This window comes from Aristolochia californica, unplaced genomic scaffold, assembly GCF_029961685.1.
Source record: "Aristolochia californica isolate CCGP_79_NKW_82.1479 unplaced genomic scaffold, dmAriCali1.0.hap1 SCAF_2, whole genome shotgun sequence".
Taxonomy (NCBI): domain Eukaryota; kingdom Viridiplantae; phylum Streptophyta; class Magnoliopsida; order Piperales; family Aristolochiaceae; genus Aristolochia; species Aristolochia californica.
The window spans coordinates 45,950,814-45,971,103 of record NW_027181881.1 but is presented as its reverse complement, the minus strand read 5'-3'; the positions used below and the strand labels follow the sequence as shown (position 1 = coordinate 45,971,103).

Sequence of the window (20,290 nt, the reverse complement as noted above, 5' to 3'; positions counted from 1 at the left end):
ATACCTAAATTTTATTTTATAATATATTTAATACTATTTTGCATCATGTTTGTGGTAAATAAGCCAAAAGATCGGTATCTTAAGTGCGAAAAGCCAAATACCTAACCCAAGTGGACCGAAACCACTTAGTTCTAACACCCATCGTTCCTGTTTTCTATAGCTTCTGCCAGGATTCAAATGCGGAACGTGGTGCCTAGGTCTGATACCATGTCAAAACGCTTAGCCAATACAACCCAAACTACTGATTTGTTACGTGCGAAAAGCCAAGTACCTAACCCAGGTGGACCAGGGGCAGACGGAACCTAACCCAGGTGGACTAGAACCGCCTAGCTCTGACAATTTTAACCCAGATTTTGCCCCGTTCTCTTACTCAATCCGATTCAAGCTCTTCATCATATTTTTAGTATAATTATAACCTTGTAAAAAAAAATTAAAATAATATTATTGTAAAAATACATAAAAAATTACCCCATTATATCTTCAATATAACCTTATAAAAATAAAAAAAGAGTGGAAATTTAAAATAAATTAATAAAATATAAAAATAATAATTATTATAAGATTATGATAATTAAACATTAAGTTTAATTATTTTTTAAATAGCATTAGGTAAAAATGTTATCTTGAAAGAATATAAATAATGTTTAAAATTAATAAAAAAACGTAATAATTTTCCGTGGGAAGGTTGGAATTCTAAAGAGATCCATCCCACCATAAACCAATTTGAGTTTTAATTTTTCAATAATTCACCTTCAGGGGGTCGGTTTGGATCCGAATTAATATTTGATCCGACCCGGAACCAATAAAAGATGTGGGCTTCCGCCTGCTAGAATAGATTCGCGAGTATTTTGAGGATTATATTTAACAAAACAGCTCGCTCTCCGGTACAAGTTTGTGCTTTCGTTGCTCCCCCATTGGCTTGTGATCGAAGAAATCTTTCCTTTTCCAAGTAGTCCCGATATTGAGTATTTTCGAAAGCTAAGACCCAGAAAACATGAGCAGCATCGGAACCGGTTATGATCTCTCTGTCACTACTTTCTCTCCTGATGGGCGCGTTTTCCAGATCGAGTATGCAGCAAAAGCAGTCGACAACAGCGGGTGAGTTATTCTCTTTGTTTCCAGTCGTTGCTGTGTAGGGTTTTCATTTTGGTTTGCGTTTGTGTGTAATTTTAATTCATGTTGACCTGCAGGACTGTTGTTGGCATCAAGTGCAAGGATGGCGTTGTTTTGGTAATGATTCTCTCGTCTGGGTCTGTTTATCGGCTTTGTTCGTTCTTCCTGTTAGTCGAGTCTTTGAGTCTTTTGGGTACTCACTTGATGAATGACAGGGAGTAGAGAAGCTGATTGCATCCAAGATGATGCTGGCGGGGTCTAATCGGAGAATCCACTCAGTTGATCGTCATTCTGGAATGGTACTTTCTCTCTCTCTCTGTATATTTATCGTTGAACACTTCTCTTCTCGGAGTTTATTGGTTTTGTCGGTTGTGGCTCATAATTGCTCTAATTTTCTGCCCTCTCCCTTTTATCTCGTAGTAAACATGATGGCACAAGAAATGACTTCATCGATTAGTTAGGAATCTCGTTGCTTTGTCAAATTGCTGTCTCTAACGTTCTGTTTCTTGTCAATCCTCTGTTATGTTGGGTATTTTGGGGGGTTGGCTAACTTTTTGGCAAAGCAATGGGTCTCCCTCCAGTTTCTCATTGTAAACGGAGCCCTCTCGCCTAACCCCTTGCAGTTTTGTTCTTTGTCTCCTTGCCTTGAATAAAATTTGCCTTTCTAAAAAAAAAAAAAAATGAAAACCAATACTAAAAGGAAAATATACTACTTGAAATGGGAACAAATACCCACAACTCAAGTCAGTAGCCGTTAGGCATGAGAATATAGATACAACGGAAACTTATATTGCTTTTTTCCAAGAAACAAAAGAAATCAATTTCTATGCTTTTGTTCAGAAAAAAAGTAAACAGTTCTTACCTAGAGTTTTCTTTTTTTCTAGAAGAACGAATTCTTTTTTCACGAGAAAATGATTTCTACATGGAGGAACATCCATGAGATGTGGTCACATGCACATGGATCAGTAAGACAAGCAGCAACAAATAGTTTCAAGCAGCTCAAGTATAATGATGTAACTTTTATTTGTATGTAGTACAGGATATTTAAATCAGTGGTAGGCATCTTGTTGAGATGTCTGAGGCCTTTGGGGGACACATAACAATATGCTCCATCTGTAATGCCCCCCATCCCTCTTTCCCACAAGGTCTATAACGTTATATGTAACATCAATACATGTTCGTAGTGGACATTATGGCATGTGTCTAGGGTGAGACATCTCATGTCTTGACTGGGACATCTAAATTTTGTGGGACGCGAGATGTCTCAAAATTCCAAGATACCTACACCTTACTAAAATAATTTAAAAATCCCAAGGAAAGCCACAAAAACGATTAAACTTTCCACGTAGAGTCCTTGGATCACACAGAGCATACATCTCGTAAAACTAATGCAACCTTTTATATCGTACATTCAACAAGATTCTCATTTCCTCATTAACCAAGGTAACAAGGTAATTTTGAAATTTTTCAAGAAAAAACGCTGGCTTCTGTCTCAAGAGATGTCTCAAGAGATGTCTCAAGCTGTCTTATAAGTAACTTACACAGCAAGATGCAATAAACGATATTAAATACAAAACAAAGAAATCTGCTCAAAACAGTTACATGCAGCAGAAAGCACCCAACAGAAAGAATATGAAGCTCTGGCAGATCACAAGTAAAAAGCCTTAGTACTGAATTTCAACAGAAATCCTTAGCTTCCTCTCTTCACATCATACTCCTAGCTCTCCTCTATCTGCCTTCAATGCAAGTACAATCTAGGGTTGTAGAAATATCCACAATCTCATGAAAAGATTTCCAATGCCTCCAAGGGGGTTCAGAACCAAAGAGCACCACTCAATCACCACTTTAGAATCACCTTCAATCAAAAAGTTTCTACTTAAGTGATCTCTAGATGGATAATCCATGCAGAAAAGCCTGGAGCTCCACCGTAGTAGAACCAGAAATGCCAAGCGGTTCCAAGTAGGAGGTCAGAGTAACCCCCTCATGGTTTCAGGACACTCTTCTGAAGGTTTTGATATTTTCATAATTAATTCATTGGTATTTAAATGTATGAGTGCTGGCAGCAGGTTGAATCACTTGGTTGCAAGTTTGTTACTTTACTCTTCAGCTTGAGATGGAATTCAGGGTGAATGTCAATTTATGGGTGATTACATGCTGTTGTATCTTTGTGTATTCTGGGCATCAGTGCATTGTAAGCCTTTTGTGTGCTTGTATTCCTTTGTTTCTCTTGTTCTTAAATAAACTGCCCATTTAAAAAAAGGTTTAGTTATTTACATATTCCTGAAATATCGCATAACTACCTTCCGGTCCCTAGGTTTCAAATTAATACCTTCATTCCTTGCAATATCACCAAAAAAACATACCTGCAGCCTACTGTTATATTACATTAGTTAACTTTTACTAAAGCTTGGAAAGATTAAAGTACCTTTATAAAGGGTTTTTTGGACTAAAGTACCAACTAATGACGTTTTTGGAGTCTCCTTCAACACGAAGCCTTCTTGAAAACCATTCTCTGAAGATTATCAATCCATGTCTTAGAGCTTGAAGCTCAGCCATTATGGAATCTGAAATGCCAAGAGGACCAGCATAAGTAACAAGAACAACACCGTTTGAAATTCTGGAAATTTCACCAAAACCAGATAGTCCGGGATTCCCGAAGAGGTATCCATCAAAGTTGAGTTTGATGAATTCATTTACTGGTGGCTGCCACTCAATTTGTGTTGACGGTATAGGACAGGCCATATTAGCATCCTTAGACCAACTGCTTCTTAGGACTCCAGTTTTGACTCCCTCAAACATATCTAGAAAGCATTACCTTGAAAGCAGATGGAAGAGTGCAATGGAAAAGGATTCGTGGAGGATATAGATCTAAAGCTACAAAATGTTTGGGGCCACACTTGTATGAGCGCTACATTGCATAATTGATATAGAAACATACAATTCATTATATCATTTTTTGCATGGGTAATTTAATTTTTTTAATACAATGCCACAATTAGAGTTAGCTGACAGAATCTAATGGCGGACGGTATACTAGTTCTTGCTGTGATATTTTTGGGGCAAGTAGGTATCGGATGCAATATTTTAAGAATATGTAGGTACTTAACCCGAAAAAGGTTGTGAAGTGAAAAAACTTAAGTGGTTCTTGCCAATCTATTGCAAAAAATGGGGTGCTTGTTTATAGCTGTGGGTATGGTTGAACTAAGTTGAACGGAGGGATTTGTCTTTTGTTGGAATTGCAAGATACTGAAAGTTAATATTGAGTTGTTGACAAGTTTAGAAAAATTGGCTGTAGAGGATCTTCATTAAACTTGACACAGACATTCTCTTGCTGTGCCTAGATTTTCTATTTAAAAATTTTGATTGATTATTTTCTATCAGCTATAGGATGCTAACTTTTTGTGTGGTATTCACCATGGAAACTGAAATATGTTTTTTTGTCACATTTTCTCTCTTTTTTTTTTTTTTAATTTCATATTGTCTGCTACTCGTTTACTTCAGCAATATGTTTTTTTTTTTTTGTTTTGTTTCCTGGTATATCTGAACTTTTTGGTGCAACTCTAAAAACAGGCTGTTGCTGGGTTAGCTGCTGATGGTAGACAAATTGTTGCAAGAGCCAGGGCTGAAGCCACTAACTATGAAAGGTTGGAGGCTTTTATGTTTGGACTGATTAAATGGAGAGTGTGGTTGCATTGTTTTTGCTAAGTTTTGTGTAAAGAGAACATATGCTTTGTGGTTTCAAATGTTAAGATGGATGTCTTGTCATGGTTCTTGTTTGTGCAGTGTTTATGGTGAGCCCATACCTGTTAAGGAACTTGCGGATCGTGTTGCTAGTTATGTGCATTTATGCACACTATACTGGTGGCTGAGGTTTGTAAATATCAATCTTTAATATCCTTTTTCTTAGTTGGATTTTGGATGCTGAGGTCTTGTTTGTGCTATCCTGTGTGGAGAATGCTCGCTGGCATCTAATTCCTTCTGAAGTGCCTTGTTCTGTCAGTGGAAAAATGATGGAAGTACAAGATATTGCATCCCTCTTGTTACCTGGCACAGATTCTTTCAATATCGTGTACATTATTTACAAAAGGATATGTTTCCTTGAAACACAAGTTTGACTATAGGAAGCAGAATATTGAATAATTAATTGATAAGAATCTTAAACTTTCTTTACTATCAACTTTGTTAAATGATATCTTAGCATCTCTATCAGAGAATTAACAATCGTTAACAGAAAGGGAATCAAACCACTTTGAAACCCATACATAATCAGATGTATAGAAGTTCTGAGAAATGTAATGTTTTTTTCCAACTTGAAAAGTGCATGGCAATATTGTATCACATGCTCTCTTATTTTTATTGTATTTTATTCTGTCAACATATTTATATGAGGGCCTGAATGGATCATAAAAGCACTCCTAACCTACTACACCTTGTCAAAGCCAGATCATGGCCATTGACCAAGACCCATCCTAATTATCAGCGAATTTGGGTTAATAAGATAATATGAAACTTATTGACAGAAGATGTATGAGATCACACCTGCTGACTGAACCTTAAGATTGAGTCTTGAGTAATGAGACACTTGGACTGGACGCTGGCTGGAAGGTTGACTTAAAATGCTTTTGTGAAGGAAAAAAAAGTGAAAAGAGAGAGAGTGACTACATTGCAGGAGCAATGAGCAACTGAGATAGTTCCACAAAAGCACATATACATCTTTCTTTTCTTCTGTTGATTCCTCACCTAAATAAAATCTCTTTGTTTGGTCATTTTTTTGTTCTTGATGGGGGAATGGGTGGAAAAATCATTTTCCTTAAATAATTGAGTAGAAGAAAGACGAACTGTAAGCCCCCCTCTTATGTGCTGAGTAATATGGTGGTGGCAGGCCTTTTGGATCTGGTGTAATTCTTGGAGGCTATGATAGAGATGGTCCACAACTGTATATGGTCGAACCTTCTGGTGTTTCTTATGTGAGTTTACCTCTGGCTAAAGCAACCTCTTACTTACTCTTAGAACACTTTTCTGTCATCATTGACCATTCACAAAATTCTTTGTGTGGTATATCTTCAGAGGTATTTTGGAACAGCAATTGGAAAGGGAAGGCAGGCTGCCAAAACGTAAGTTGGAATTGAGCTATTCTGTCCTGTGTTTCTGCATGCTTGATAATGGAATACAGAATATAAAAACTAAAACCACTTTCTGGAGAAATTATAATTGGTGAAAGTTCATATTTTCAAGTTGTTAATAGAAGCATTCTTGATGCTTCTGTGCTTTTCAGAATTTTTTCTTTTGTGTTTTGGGTGTACATGCCTGTGTTTTGAAAACCTCATGTAATAGAAGCAATGTTTGTTTTATACAACTTTAGGTTATTTTATTTTGCTTGTCGCTAATTACCTGCATGTTGTTGTTGACATTGTTTAGAATGGTTGAAGGCCATATCTAACTTGTGTTTGGAAGTAGAGTGGTCATGAGTGGCTCGTACGTAAAAAAAAAAAAAAAGAATCGTTAATGGCTTCTAGACTTGATGCACTTTATTTAAACAAGAAGTTCCACACATTCTACTTTTTTAAAAAAAAAATCCTTTTCGCATCCCTTCATTTCTTTTAGGCACCAGATTGGGCCTACAAAAGCCTATAATAAATCTTTGGTTTTGATTTTTAGATGAATGAATTGTATTATCTTCTTCAGAAATCCCTGGCTTTGGAACTGTGAATTATGCTTGTGATCTTTTGGGTTGTTGGCAGATCTGTGGATATGCTAGCCAATATTTAAAAGGTAAACAGGTGAAATTATTGCAGGACTAGGACCTGGTTCCCATATGCCCCTTTCTTTAGAGACTAGGTTATACTGATAAAATGTGTGCATGTGTATGTAGCCTTTGGCGTAATGGGCAATGAAGTAGTTTCTAGTATGAGATCCTGGGTTCAATTCTTAAGGAGAAAAGAAAATATATTATGTCCACAAATGGATGAAAGTTACCGCTCCCATATGTTTTTCTCTCCCCCACATCCACACAAAGAAAAAAAAAAGATTGAAAATTTTCTTTTTCTGTTAATATTCTAATTTAACTTTTTTAAATTTCTTTACTTGATGTTTCTCAAAAAAAATTATTTACTTGATGTTGATGTTGTTTACCAACCGATTTGTCATATAGAGAGATTGAGAAGCTGAAGCTGTCAGAAATGACCTGTAGGCAAGGAGTAATTGAAGTTGCTAAAATGTAAGTATATGAATCTTGTGCTATATAATAATTGTAGCATAATTCTGGTTCTTTTTTGACATAATATTTGCTTCTTATGTGCTGCAATCAATATGTTTTAACTTCTCATGCTACACTTACAAAACTGAAAACTGGTTACTAGTATTGAGGTTTGGAGTAGGACCAGTAGATGCTGTGATGTGGTATGTCATTTTTAGCCTTTGGAATTGCTCAGATGGCACTTGTTGCAGCTGTAATGCTGTCTATCATGTTTTTAAACTGCTGAAAAATGAATTCAACGCAAGTAAACTGAAAAATGTGCCAAAAAACAATTACATCTTTGGACAAAAACGTTGGGGACATAGCCGAACAGTATTTATTTTATTTCCACTTCAAGGAAATATTAATGATCTCTGATGTAAGCAGCATTTATGGTGTGCACGATGAGGCAAAGGACAAAGCTTTCGAGTTGGAACTGAGCTGGGTTTGTGATGAGTCTAATCGTCAACACCAAAAGGTATTTGTAAACAACTTATCTGTGTTAGTTTGGCTCTTGTGGAAATATAATCTAATAACAAGACAAACAGTGAATGCCTGTTTTTTTTTTTTTAAATGATGCTTCCTACCTGTTATTAGTGGCATAGTGTGAGGTTGCTTGAATATTATTCTCCATTACCATTTTAGTTTTATCATCTCAAGCCGGGTGTTAAGAATTGATACCGGTTACAGTTCAAATGCCTTTCAACACTTGGCTTGCCTTGGGTCTATAATTACCTTAAGGGTATGTTTGGAACCCATAGACAAGAAAATAAAAGAAAAGAACACGAGAATTTGACCATTATTATTCCTAAAAATAGTTAGTGAAAATGAGATAATGATAAAATTTTACTTTTCACTAACTATTTTTGGGAATAATAAAGGTTAAATTCTCCTTTTTTTATATTTTCTTTTATTTGCCATAGCGTTCCAAACAGACCCTGGGACTGCTCTCTCACCTTTTTGCTCACACTTTTTAGTCCGCTCGAACTTTCTTGTGTGTGTAGGTTCCAGATGATCTTTTGGAAGCAGCCAAAGCAGCAGCTGAAGCAGCACTAAGAGAAATGGATGCAGACTAATTGCAGATTATTCCTTGGTTATTTTCCTAATTAATGATGATATTTTTACCCCCGCAGCACATTTGAGATATTTTAATTACCGTGGATCAAAATTTTGGGGTAAAATAGTGATAGTCTTCCTTGAAAGAGATAATAGACGATGCACTACTGCTCTGTTTTGGGGCACCAAAACACTTTTAAATGCATTAGATGGTGGTCGTCTGTTTAGTTGAGATACTTTTTTTCTGCAAGGGACGATAAATACATGCACTTTGAAGGCTTTCTGGTGATAAGAAAAAGAAGATCAACTGTGTTGAGTGAGACCAGAATGCAGTTGGAAGGGTAAAAAGAACAGGAATTCACATGTATTATCCACTTTCAAGTTTTTCAAAGACATTTTCTATAGAAATGTGAGGAAGAAATACAGAATACACAGAACAATGATGAAGCAAGAATTACTTTTCAATCTGCTTTTTTCTTGTCATCGACCCGTTTGAACTGCTGGGGTTGAATAATCAACTTGAAAACCCACGCACACAACAGAGTTGCCTCGAGAGGAGCCAGCCAATACACAAACAAATGCTCCTTCGTGATGTGATCCCCTCTGGCGTACGCCCAACCCATGGCCTGACAAATAAAATACCAAATTCATATGCTTATGAATCACAAAACACGATTTCCATAGCAAAAATGGGCTATTTGGAAGGGAATACTACTTACAGAGGCAGGGTTCATGATACCACCAGTTAGGTCTGAGCCTAGTATATGGAGACTCAGTTTTGTAATGGTGTAAATCCATGTTTTGATGAAGAAACTGTTTGTATCTTTCCAGGCAAGGCTAAGAGTCACGAACCCAATCACAAATGCAAGGATCCCTTCAGTTAATGCTCCCTTATGAATATCAACATTCAGTCGTGGCCCATGTCCTATTTCTGGGAAGATCTGCTTGAGTATCGAAACACCGACAATGGATCCCAATACCTAAAACCAGTCAAATTCTCATGAGGAAAGCTTCTTTTCGTCTTACTGTCTGTACCCATGAATTTAAATGTGCAGAACAATAGCCAACAAAGCCAGATTTAGCAAACTATGATGCAATATATTTTTCGTTGCTTCTTCCGAGGACAAATGAAAGAATTTTTTTCCAGAAAATAACCTGAAGAAGAGAAGAGGAGGCAAGGAAAGAAGCCCGAGTCATTCACTAATCAGATAAAATTTACACAGGAAACGAACAAATCAACAAATAAGCTCTGGCTCTCTTGTTAACATGAAAAATCACAAGATAAACTGTGTGTCCGCCAGAACAGCAGAGCCAGGCGTTAACCAATCAATAACTCATTCCACTCCATCAGACAAATCCATAACGACAAGAGTCTCTTTGCACAATGAAAACCCTCATCAGAACCAATGAGAACCCAAATCAAATGGATTATAACCTAATAAAAAAAAGAAAAGCAGCCTATATCAGTTATTCAGTCTTAGACAAACCAAAGCTCACCTGAGCAGGAATCCTTCCACCCACTGCAAAAAGAAATCCGGAAAAATTCCCAGAGATGGCACTTGCCAAAGTAGGCAGCGGATTAAAAGATCCTCCTTTCGTTATCTTCCGCAGCCAAACAAAGAAGAATAAAACCAAAACTTGCAGAGCGTACCTAATGGCTTCTCTCTTCGGGTCAGATTCGTACTCAAAAAGCTTTGTCAGTGACCCTGACCATACCCACATAAACGAGAGCACGAAATCCGTAGCGACTAGCCTTAATTTACCCATGGTTTAGACCACAGGAACAACAGCTTCTCAATCCGGGAAGACGAACAGGAGGGAGAAATGAGAGTCCGTTCTATTTAGGACGGAAGCTGCAGTATTTATCGAGGAATCTGTCGTTTTACAGTTGGATAAATAACTGGGAAGCTTCTCTTTTCTGTAAGCAGAAACGTTGAAGAGTGCATTACTGCCAGAGGCCAGGGAGATTTCAGGAGTTGATTGAACATATTCCTACTTTTGGGGAGAGAATTCGACAAGAGCAATTGGCAAAAAGACATTTAGGATTTGTTTGAGATTTGCATTTGTAAAACGACTTCTTCTTTGCTAAGTAGTAATTTTGATGAAACTCTGTAGACTCAGCCCTTAATTGGGACAATATTAAAGTCTGAGTAGGATTAAGATCCGTTAATCCGATGGTTGGATTGGGGTGGAGTAGAAAGAAACTTGACTCTCATCCTTCAGCTTGCTTAGTACAAATCCACTACATGTGACTAGACGACAGAGAGCGAGAGACTAGAGATGTCTCACTTACCCCAAAATCGTTAGTGCCCGCATACCAGAGAACAAGTGAAAGTGAATTCCGAACGTGATCAAGCACTTTCACTCTTCACTTGGAAGTTTCCCAACCTTTTATATGTGAGAGTGAATTTGAATTTATTTTCACTTTCCTTAGGTGCACTAACGGGCCTTGAGTGGTAAGGCCTAAGCGGCTCCCCCTTTCCCCTCTTGCCACTCTCCCAGATTTCGCGAAGGAGACGACTCAAGCCGAACGACAGAGAGTTCAATCGACGCCGCCGAGGCCTCCTGCCTAAATCAACGCATTTCTCTTAGCCCCTTTTTAGACAACAGAGACGCTGAGCAAGGTGAGGGTTTTTTCGATCATTGCTCTGCTGTTGAGTCTGGCCATTCAAATGCAGTGAACCATGGTTCGTCTTTCACTCTATTTTTTTGTTTGACATTGCTTCCGGCCTCAGCATGAAAGGGCATGGCAATTAGTTAGCTCCGTCTTCTTCCCACTCAGAGTGGAAACTTTTGAAATTTTGATATTGATGATGAGAAATCCGTATTTACTACCTCTAGGTTGGGGCTTATCTTGTATTTATCCATGGTTTGGTTAAAATTCTGATAATTTAATAATCAAAAAGTTGTCATCTTCTCCTACCTTGCTTTTTTAATTTCTATATGCAATCAAGCAAGAAAAATTTCATGTATTTTATATTGGCCCCTCTAACTTTCTTCACTTAACCATTCAAGAGGATTCCTTTTCTTGTTCTTCTTGATCCCTGTTCTTTACTCTTCGTTCCGCTGACGAGACAGGGCTTGAGGCAAGCTCTCACTTGACCTTCTTCCGAAGCAAACTCCTATTTTCGCTAAATTTTCCGTATCTCGTAATCTCTCATTTCAGATGTTTCCAATTGCGGTCATCCTATGTGCATCTCTATTATCGTGGAAAAAGGAAGAGATTGCCAATACTGTTTTCTGTTTGAGATTTTTGAGAGGGAAGAGGTAAGCAGGGGAGCTCCTTGCTACTACCAATTTTTTTGGGATACTTAGTGGTCTTATAGGTGTCATTTTACTTGATGCATTGGATCTCCACTCGTTTACAGAGTTTAACTTCAAGGGGTTTTTGGTTTACAAAAGCTTCCACTAAAATTTTATTGGGTTTCCTGTTGGACATTGTTGCCCTGAGTTATGATGAAGGATAACTAAATTTGATAAAGAAAACTTATCTTTTTTTTGGAATATTTTGTTTAGAGGTCTATATATTTAACTTAGATCAGTATCAGTTGGTCTTATTCCTTCCATTGGTCATGTCATGTGCTCTATACTTATTTTTCCTTTATGTGTTGATATTTGAAGTACTCTAGTGCCCTTCCCTTTTTTTAGCTAGATTTGGTTTCTTTCAGTTATTTACATTAGATCTTGATCTTTTTCTTTTCACATAATTAGAACCAGTCTGTAGTCAATTTCAGAGGTAACAAGGACTTGTCGGAAGCATGCAAGCTGTTGGTGTATATCGTGGCCTTCTTAAAGCTGTCAAGAAACACATTGGTAATGACGGCAGTAAAGTCCATTTCAGGGACTTTGTAGCTCAAGAATTCCGAAAGAACATGAACATGGTAGATCCTGCTGCTATCCAACAGAAAATCAGGCTTGCTAGTGATTATACCTTCCTTCTCAACAGTGTGCACCATCACAAGGTATGATTTCTGACCTTGCACAGTTTGTATTTGCAGCATAAGCTGAAACCTTCTCGACTGTTGAACATTTCATGCTTTCAGTTGATTATGCTATTAGAAATTTGTTGTGTTTTTAACATAGTCAAGTATGTGTAGGCCATTGATTTGCCTTCTTTATAAATGATCAGCTTTTGTCAAGCAAAAGAAGTGGAGATCAGCTGAAATTGGTTTTGCACATGGTGAAGTTTGTAACTTGGTCATAGCTATCTAATTCTGGCCAAACATTTGCACATGATGAAGTTTGTAATTTGGTCATAGCTATCTAACTCTGGCCAAACCTTAGGCCCTTTGATCTACAAGTGGCTATGCTTTTTGAAGGGCACAAGAACAATTTTAAAGTGATATGTTTAGCCAAGCACTTTCTTGCAGAATAGGAAGGTCTCAAGCAAACCTAACTATTTTCAATAAGACAGTTCTCCTGAAATGTTGAATTTGATCTGAACCTACCCGCCGCTGTCTAATCCTGACTGGTAAATTTGCTGGCATTGGGTATTCATTTTGGATTCTCCTGCATTAGGAAACAACTATGGTTTGCCATTGAGTAAAAACATTACCATTACATAAACCCTCCACACTGGTTTTTCTTGGTTCTCATGACTATAATTGCTGAATTAATAATTGAAATTTCAATTATAATTGGCTACTGTTGTTTCTGTGGTTGCTTGAATTTTTTATGCAATAATATTACTTACAAAAAAGTTGCTAATGGTTGGGCAGGATCTGCTTTTCTCGTACAACATAGCAGTTGATAGGTCTGATGAAATGAGGAGAACACTCAAGAAATCTGCATCTAGTGTGGGTCTTCAACTACCTGAGGTTTATCAACCTTGAAGATGAATTATGGAGGGTCAGCAGATAGAACAAGATATGTCCAACTGCTAAAAATAAACTTTCACTGTATCCAAATTAACATGTCTTATTACTTATTTTTTTCAATGTAGCAGGAACATGCGAACTATTTAATTACTAAACAATGCCATCTTGCAAAATACAGTATTGTTCAATGTAACAGTGAAATTATCCTGCAGGAGATATCATGAGTTTAGATATCCACTTCTCTCTAGATCTCGAGATCTGGGCATAATGGAAGGGAGCATAAGATAAGCATCTATAAGCATAAAAGCTTAAGGTGTTAAGCAGAGTAAGCTAACTCAAGCTGAATTAATACAAAACTGTCTTTACATTAACAGAAGTGCCCCTTTAGCTCCCTCCCACAGTTTGATCTGTTGGATCTTGTACAAATTTAGTACACCAGCTGAGGCTCAAACTCTGCTATATCAACAGATCCAGCTTCAACTGGGGGCATGAGATATGTGGCCAAGAGCTCGGAAGCAAATGCAGCAATGAGAGGAATCCGTTTCAAGTTCTTCACCAAGGCAATATCGTTGCTTTCCCCAACAGCAAGGAGTTCAGTATTGATTTCTACCATCCGGTCCAGCCTCCTCTTGAATTCTGGGTTCTCCACATCAAGCACTGCAGGGAATATTCTAGCTGTCGTCCTGTTCGTCTGTCATAATGAACCAGAAAATTGCATCATGGATTGATCTAAATGGTCTTGATTTTGTTCAATATTTATGACAGAATCTATTATTCTTTTGTTTCTCTTTAAAAGGGTTTTAAGCATCAATCTTATCATTGTCTAGCCAAAGCTTTTTACCTCGATTATAACATGCATATCAAATTCTTTGGTGTCGAGACCAATGGCTTCGTAGAAAGCTGTACGCTGGCAGTCGTTAAGGTACATTGTCACATAAACCTGCCACAGCAACCAGAAGGAACAGTTTTTGTCAAGAAAGCCACAAGTGAGGCATCAGCCATAAAGAATGAGAAAATTGCAGTAAGAAAACTTACAGACAAGCAGAAGAAACGAGCCCACAATTTTGCTTTCCAATCGTTGAGAAATTGAGGCTGAGCCTTCATCAAAGCAGAGAAGAAATCTCCGTGCCTGTTCTCGTCCTGGCACCAGTTCTCAAAATATTTGAAGATCGGATAAACTTGGAATTCTGGGTTTTCCTTCAAATGCCTGTAGATAGTTATGTATCGCCAGTACCCAATTTTCTCAGATAAGTATGTCGCATAGAAGATGAACTTGGGCTTGAAGAATGTGTATTTTCTGGCCTTGGTTAGGAAACCCAAATCCAACGCCAGGTTGAAATCAGAAAGACCCTTGTTCAAAAACCTGCAAATCCATGAAACTGCTATAGCAAATCGTGGGGAAATGAAAACTAGACGCTTAACCTCGTTTTTCCATATGAACCCAGCAAAAAAAATCACTGGATCAAAACAACGACTTCCTATAGAATTTGATTACATACCCAGCATGCCTGGCTTCATCCCTCGACATGAGTGAGAAAATTTCTGCCACCACCGGATTGGTTTTCTGATTGCATATATTATCATGAAAATGTCAGTAAAAAAAAAAAAACTGAATGTCTATCGACAGAGAATCATTAAGCGAATAAAGAACAATTGAAACTGGGTTAACTCGATGAATGTGAACAATTATCAAATAAATAAATGTCAGAGCTTAAATCAGTGTGTCAAGTGTTAACAAACGGCAGTACTCTGTCATTTAATCTTCTATGCCAATTATCAAATTTTCTGCATCAGAAAGTCATAGAATTCAGTACCGTTTGATGGTGTTAATGGCGTCAGAGATACATGCTAAAATTTGTCTGAGAAGAAAAACCAGTAAAAACATGGATTTGTTGAAACGATTTTATGCCTACTCCCAAATTTCGTTTTGAGTAGTAACACAACCAGGTTATGATTCTATGCGTTGAAAAGAAGAGTACCTTAAGCCTCCTTCCGAGCTCCTTGTACAGCAAAAACCCAGAGAATTCAGCAGTGCAGGACCTCTCCAAGAACTCGACGAAGATTTGCCTAAAGGGACCCTCGATTTTATCAGCTGCTTCTTTGAATTCCTTGTTCCGGACGAAATGGGTCTGGTTGTAATCAGTCTTGAACTCCTGCGACAGAGCTTCGAACTCGGACTGGTTCAAGTTTTTGTTGATTTCAGTGTTGAAAAGCATCTCCATTTCATCGAAATCAGTGGTGTAGAATCTCGGGGTGAGAAGGCTCTCCTTTATAGCAGTTTTGGCCTGTTTTTTGGGTCTTTTCGTCTCAGTAGAGGCAGCAGAGGACATGGAAATGTAAGATCTGAAGTTAGAAGAAGGCCTAGGAGAGTAGAATTTTGGGAACTTCGAGATGGGTTTGACCAGAGAGAGCTCCGCCGCCATTTTTGCCTCCTGGGGGAGTCTGAAATGGGGAGAGCAGAGCAGGGAGAGAAAAAGCAGATAGAGGAAGAAACACAGCCTTTTGGAGAAGGGAGTGAAGGAGAGGTGGGATTTATATGGAAGGATGACAGTGATGGAATCTCATCCAATGAAATCTCTGAATGTTAATGTGCGATTGCCATGTGGAAGATCGTCTTCGTGGTGTGGTTTCATCCAGTGGAATCCATGGATTGGTCATGTTTGCAGATTTTTCACAAATCTTGTTAAAAAAAAAAAAGAGATCTCATTTTCTGACCCATTTAATTGTTTATTTATTTATTGAATCAAACCCAAACTATTAAGGAAAAAAGAGTATGAACAGGTTCATATAAGCTTAAGTGGTTTTATTTTATATTTATTTATTATCATATATATTTATTTGATGTTATTTTGAGATTTTTATTTTATTAATTTTAATGATAAATTAGGATAATAATAATATTATAATATATAATCAAGTAAATAATATTTTGTAAATGAGATAACTTTTCCCTTGAATAAAAAATCAAGTATAATATTTTGAGTTCAATTTCCTTTTTATATAAGATTAGGTACACTCAATTTTTTTATTTTTAAAATTTAAATTATATAATTTAAAATATATTTATATTTATTTTATACTAATTTATTATCTATTTGAAATTTTTTGTTTTCATAAAAATTAAAAATAAAATTAATTTGATATCATTATTATTAATACAATAAAGTAAATGGTCTTGGGTTAAGTGTTTGGCTTTTCGGTACTTATTAGACCAGTCTTTTGGATAATATTAGTTAGGAACTTAACACATATAGTTCTATTTGTAATCGGTATATCAATATACAAAATTATTTGTATATAAAATCAACTATTTCATATTTTATTTATTTAATTATTTATTGAATTGTAGGGGTAAATAAATAAAATAATTAAAAATATATTTTTAAAATCTAAATCATAAAAATATAAAATCCTAAGAAAATGACAATTTAATGAATAACAAAATCCTTAAAAGAAGACACTTTAATCATGTCTTATCTCAAACATAGGTGGTATTTACCGTAATACCACCTAAGCCTTCAACCCTTCATTTTATTATATTCACCAATAACAAAATGACTAAACCACCCTTCTTTATTAAATTGAATTTTTTAAAATGGAACTTGTAAAGCATTTGCTTGTTTCTGGAACATTCGCGCCCACTCCTCAGCTCTCCCTGAGTTGGTATAAAACCAAAAAATCTTGATAATAGCTTGTTCATATCTTAGCTGCAGACATTTTGATCGGTCTCTCTTTTCGTGATCGTTCAAGATGAGGTGAGTCTTCTTTCTGAGTTTAATTCTTAGAAAAGAATTGATTGTTGTTAAGCTTTGTTGCTTCTCTTGTCATTTAAAATGTTTTCCCTGTCCGGTAGAACGATGGACTCTGTTGGCTTCTCATGTCATTTTTATGTTTTTTCTTCCCAGTGAAAGGATGTTCTGGATTCAGTGGTAAATATTTGATCTCCAGAAGGCAGGTAGCCTTCTATCAGTTAACTCTGTTCTCAGAGAAGGCTCTCTTAGTTACTGCTTCCGTATTACTTTTAAGTATTGAAGTTTTGACATTAGTTTGGTTCTCCTTCTATTGATTAAAAAAAAGTAAATATTCTCAGTTATTTCTTCTGTGATTGCAACCGTGCGAAATATCTTGTACCTAGAAGTTATTTTGTCACCTTTTACTGCGAGAATGATGTCGAATTTATGCTGGTTCGAGTGATCTATTTGAATCAGTTCTTTCCTAAAAATCACTTGCAGTAGGAACGTAGGTGTCGGCTAATAAGCCATTGGCAGAATCTCTTAGTTTGCATCTCCAGCTTTAGAACTCTGCCCCTATCAATTTATGAGTGTGCAGTTCCAGTTTTCCTTTTCAACTTTAGAGATGTTGACAATACTGATTTTTTTATGCAATATGTCTATCAATTTTTCCTTTTTATCTGTGTGGTTCTAGAGCGTGAGAGAGTCATTTGCAGTTCTTTACCTCTTTGGACCAGTATGTATTTCACTATTTTGGAGGTTTATTTGATTGCTTTACAACGATGTACATTGTCAAGGTTCAATGGTTGGATACTTATCGCTGTGATTCATTATCCGCGTTTTGCTTTATTACTGTCCATTTTTTAAAACCAAACTTATCACCTGTGATCATGGAACAGAGGGCCTGTTTCTTTTAACAGTTGTGCGCTACTCAGGTCCATCAAAGATTTTTTCATATTTTAATCCGGATAAAAATTGTTCAGTGCTCATCTTGGCAGTCATTAGACGAAAATTCCTGTAGACATCAAGTATTATGTAGGAAATTAGATGTAATGAGATCTTGGAAAAACACAGCACTGTTCAGATAATGATTAAGTAAACTAAATCTTATTTAGTAATAGACAAGAATGTAAATAAAAGTTTCAATTCCTTTGTTTAAACCAACTAAGCCAATGAGTTCTTTGCCAGCCGACACCCAACTGTAAAATGGGCACAGAGATCTGACAAAGTCTTTTTGACGGTTGAGCTTCCTGATGCCAAAGATGTAAAGGTCAAGCTTGAAGCTGAAGGGAAATTCTTATTTTCTGCTACGAGGGATGGTGTTCTTTATGAAGTGGACCTTGAATTGTTTGACAAGATCAATACCGAGGTATGGCAGATGCACGGTGAAATGTTACTTTAGTATCTCATTTGCAGTGATTGAATGTTGGACAATGCTACAGGAAAGCAAAGTTAGCATTGGTGTAAGGAGCATTGTCTATACCATAAAAAAGGCTGAGAGCAAATGGTGGGCCAGATTACTAAAAACAGAAGGGAAACCTCCAATATTCTTGAAGGTTGATTGGGATAAATGGGTTGAGGAAGAAGAAGAGGAAGGTAAGTGGAGCTTAATAGTAGTTTGTTCCATACCAAACCCAAAGTCCTACATCGTTGTTTTTTCTCTGATCTTGTTTATATTAACTGAACTTTTATGTCTCTTCCTTCCTACAGGAAAAACTGGCTTGGATTTTGATGATATGGATTTCTCTGTAAGTATGGAAACTGATATCTGCATGAATCGATTGTCTAGTGTATCACTTTCTCGTGTGCATTTTGTGAATCTTGAATTTTACCATCCCCGTCTCTTGAGACATCAGGCAAAGAACAGAATGGCTTTAGTGAATTACTGGTTGTCATGGTTTGATTTAAATGTTGGGATTTTCCTGGTTTGGCTGAAAGTTTAATAGAATGGCAGGTCCCCTATGGTTAGAATTGAGAGAACGTGGACAGTTTATGTTCTGTTAAAGATCTTGAACATTTTTGTTTTCAGCCAAATCAGTATCTTGTTAAGTCTGACGATTTTGTGCAGAAGTTAGGCATGGGTGGGGATGATTTTGATATGGATTTTGATGCTAAGGATGAGGAGGGTTATAACTAATTCAGCACCTCTCTCATCGCCATTTTCACATGTGCAAAACTTTTTATACACGTTAGGCTCCCAATCTACAAAACACATAAACAAATAGGCTTTTACATTGTGTTGTCGTGTTAAAAAACTCTTTAGCTCTTGTAGAATACTTAGAATCGATTGTAAATGTCATTAACACGAGATAATCTTGTTGCAGAAGAAATCGAAGACAAAGAAGAAGCAACCCAAAGAGGAGAGCCCTCTGCACTGGATATTGAGAAGACTTAGATTAGACTGCATTTGCAAACGATGAAGCAATTGTATGACTTTACATTTAATTTGATATTTCTGAGTTTTACCCGACTGATTGAAGAGCAATCACAGTTCGTGTCCTGTTTGTATTTTTTTTATTTTTCTTGTTCCACGATCTCCGCATTAATTTTCTGTCAATATGTAGTATCCGAGCGAGCGACTTTTGTTTCATTTTGGAAGATAATGGTTTCTGAAACTCAAATTTGCTTGCGTTGGACTTTAAAGTGCTTCTTTGATGAACAAGTGGAGGTTTTGCAGCTGCCGTTTCGTAGTTGCCAGAGGAAGAAGAAGAAGTGGTGCCTGGTCGAGTTGACTGGACACCTTGTAGGAAAGTGAATTGAAAAAAAAGGGGAGAAAGTGTAGATGTGGCTTTTGCAGGGACAACTCGTAGGGGGAGTTGTAGAGATGAAGGGGTGGAAGATGACAAAAGAGAAGGAAGCGAGAGAGACAGAGGCTGATCAAAAGAGAGAAGCCGAACATGATTAGTGATGGTTGTATAGCAGCTAGTGCCAGCCAAGGTTTTCTAATATACGGTTAGGATTTACTTTGTGTGTGTCAAAACCTGAGATGGGCGGATTTGACCTTAGTCCAAAGGTGGACCTAGGGCTGGTTAAAATGGGATCGAGTCCGATCCCCCTAACCCGATCAGACCTGAGTAGCGGGATGACTAACCAGGTCAGAAAATTGACGGCTATCTCATGTATATTAATCCCACATAGATAACATAACAAGTCTGTACTGCGTTCTTTTAGATCAGTTGGTGGGATAGTGGTTAAGCAATGATGAAACTTGTAATACATGGGATAGGGTTACCATTGATCTCTGATCCTAAGTGATGAGTTAAAAGTAGGTTGAGCTCACTTTTTTCTTACAGCCAAAGAGACCGGTGACGTTCGCACTAAGACCCTAAGTTATGAAA

General features: G+C 37.0%; 5 protein-coding genes across 8 annotated transcripts; 3 read left to right on the top strand and 2 right to left on the bottom strand.

Moving 5' to 3' along the window:
• The first annotated feature begins 869 nt into the window (after window positions 1–869).
• LOC137957248 (proteasome subunit alpha type-3-like) lies at window positions 870–8,631 on the top strand. Its single transcript, XM_068804994.1, has 10 exons — window positions 870–1,098; window positions 1,191–1,230; window positions 1,329–1,412; window positions 4,684–4,757; window positions 4,897–4,983; window positions 5,996–6,080; window positions 6,181–6,227; window positions 7,265–7,330; window positions 7,736–7,826; window positions 8,353–8,631. Exons 1-10 carry the CDS (start codon window positions 995–997, stop codon window positions 8,422–8,424), a joined length of 750 nt encoding a protein of 249 aa, XP_068661095.1. The 5' UTR covers window positions 870–994; the 3' UTR covers window positions 8,425–8,631.
• Window positions 8,632–8,756: 125 nt separating this feature from the next.
• LOC137957249 (probable aquaporin SIP2-1) lies at window positions 8,757–10,233 on the bottom strand. The gene is made up of 3 exons (XM_068804995.1): window positions 9,902–10,233; window positions 9,124–9,384; window positions 8,757–9,030 (listed from the first exon to the last, which is right to left on the bottom strand). Exons 1-3 carry the CDS (start codon window positions 10,169–10,171, stop codon window positions 8,866–8,868), a joined length of 696 nt encoding a protein of 231 aa, XP_068661096.1. The 5' UTR covers window positions 10,172–10,233; the 3' UTR covers window positions 8,757–8,865.
• Window positions 10,234–10,769: 536 nt separating this feature from the next.
• Window positions 10,770–13,425, top strand: LOC137957250 (uncharacterized). 4 transcript variants are annotated; one of them, XM_068804999.1, is made up of 3 exons: window positions 10,770–11,028; window positions 12,139–12,366; window positions 13,123–13,425. In XM_068804999.1, the coding sequence occupies exons 2-3, from the start codon at window positions 12,163–12,165 to the stop codon at window positions 13,234–13,236; spliced, it is 318 nt and encodes a 105-aa protein (XP_068661100.1). In that variant the 5' UTR covers window positions 10,770–11,028; window positions 12,139–12,162; the 3' UTR covers window positions 13,237–13,425. The 4 variants fall into 4 exon arrangements, with proteins under 4 accessions (XP_068661100.1, XP_068661099.1, XP_068661098.1 ...); XM_068804998.1 differs by having other exon boundaries at window positions 12,122–12,366; XM_068804997.1 differs by having other exon boundaries at window positions 10,771–11,028; window positions 12,129–12,366.
• A 91-nt stretch (window positions 13,426–13,516) lies between these two features.
• Window positions 13,517–15,711, bottom strand: LOC137957247 (magnesium-protoporphyrin IX monomethyl ester [oxidative] cyclase, chloroplastic). Its single transcript, XM_068804993.1, has 5 exons — window positions 15,201–15,711; window positions 14,721–14,785; window positions 14,257–14,584; window positions 14,063–14,161; window positions 13,517–13,912 (listed from the first exon to the last, which is right to left on the bottom strand). The coding sequence occupies exons 1-5, from the start codon at window positions 15,642–15,644 to the stop codon at window positions 13,649–13,651; spliced, it is 1,200 nt and encodes a 399-aa protein (XP_068661094.1). The 5' UTR covers window positions 15,645–15,711; the 3' UTR covers window positions 13,517–13,648.
• A 1,260-nt stretch (window positions 15,712–16,971) lies between these two features.
• Window positions 16,972–19,422, top strand: LOC137955173 (co-chaperone protein p23-1-like). The gene is made up of 5 exons (XM_068802043.1): window positions 16,972–16,976; window positions 18,141–18,321; window positions 18,395–18,548; window positions 18,663–18,700; window positions 19,277–19,422. Exons 1-5 carry the CDS (start codon window positions 16,972–16,974, stop codon window positions 19,370–19,372), a joined length of 474 nt encoding a protein of 157 aa, XP_068658144.1. The 3' UTR covers window positions 19,373–19,422.
• The last annotated feature ends 868 nt before the right edge of the window (window positions 19,423–20,290 follow it).

Excerpts from the sequence above, each read along its gene's own strand:
- LOC137955173 (XM_068802043.1), top strand. Across the intron at positions 18,322-18,394 it reads TTGACAAGATCAATACCGAG|GAAAGCAAAGTTAGCATTGG; the intron begins GTATGGCAGATG and ends ACAATGCTACAG. Across the intron at positions 18,701-19,276 it reads TTGATGATATGGATTTCTCT|AAGAAATCGAAGACAAAGAA; the intron begins GTAAGTATGGAA and ends ATCTTGTTGCAG.
- LOC137957250 (XM_068804999.1), top strand. The coding sequence starts at position 12,163 with ATGCAAGCTGTTGGTGTATATCGTGGCCTTCTTAAAGCTGTCAAGAAA. Across the intron at positions 12,367-13,122 it reads ACAGTGTGCACCATCACAAG|GATCTGCTTTTCTCGTACAA; the intron begins GTATGATTTCTG and ends ATGGTTGGGCAG.
- LOC137957248 (XM_068804994.1), top strand. The coding sequence starts at position 995 with ATGAGCAGCATCGGAACCGGTTATGATCTCTCTGTCACTACTTTCTCT. Across the intron at positions 1,099-1,190 it reads AAAGCAGTCGACAACAGCGG|GACTGTTGTTGGCATCAAGT; the intron begins GTGAGTTATTCT and ends GTTGACCTGCAG. Across the intron at positions 7,827-8,352 it reads CTAATCGTCAACACCAAAAG|GTTCCAGATGATCTTTTGGA; the intron begins GTATTTGTAAAC and ends TTGTGTGTGTAG.
- LOC137957249 (XM_068804995.1), bottom strand. The coding sequence starts at position 10,171 with ATGGGTAAATTAAGGCTAGTCGCTACGGATTTCGTGCTCTCGTTTATG. Across the intron at positions 9,385-9,901 it reads GTGGAAGGATTCCTGCTCAG|GTATTGGGATCCATTGTCGG; the intron begins GTGAGCTTTGGT and ends GACTGGTTTTAG. Across the intron at positions 9,031-9,123 it reads GTATCATGAACCCTGCCTCT|GCCATGGGTTGGGCGTACGC; the intron begins GTAAGTAGTATT and ends TTTATTTGTCAG.
- LOC137957247 (XM_068804993.1), bottom strand. The coding sequence starts at position 15,644 with ATGGCGGCGGAGCTCTCTCTGGTCAAACCCATCTCGAAGTTCCCAAAA. Across the intron at positions 14,786-15,200 it reads AGCTCGGAAGGAGGCTTAAG|AAAACCAATCCGGTGGTGGC; the intron begins GTACTCTTCTTT and ends ATATGCAATCAG. Across the intron at positions 14,585-14,720 it reads GATGAAGCCAGGCATGCTGG|GTTTTTGAACAAGGGTCTTT; the intron begins GTATGTAATCAA and ends ATGGATTTGCAG.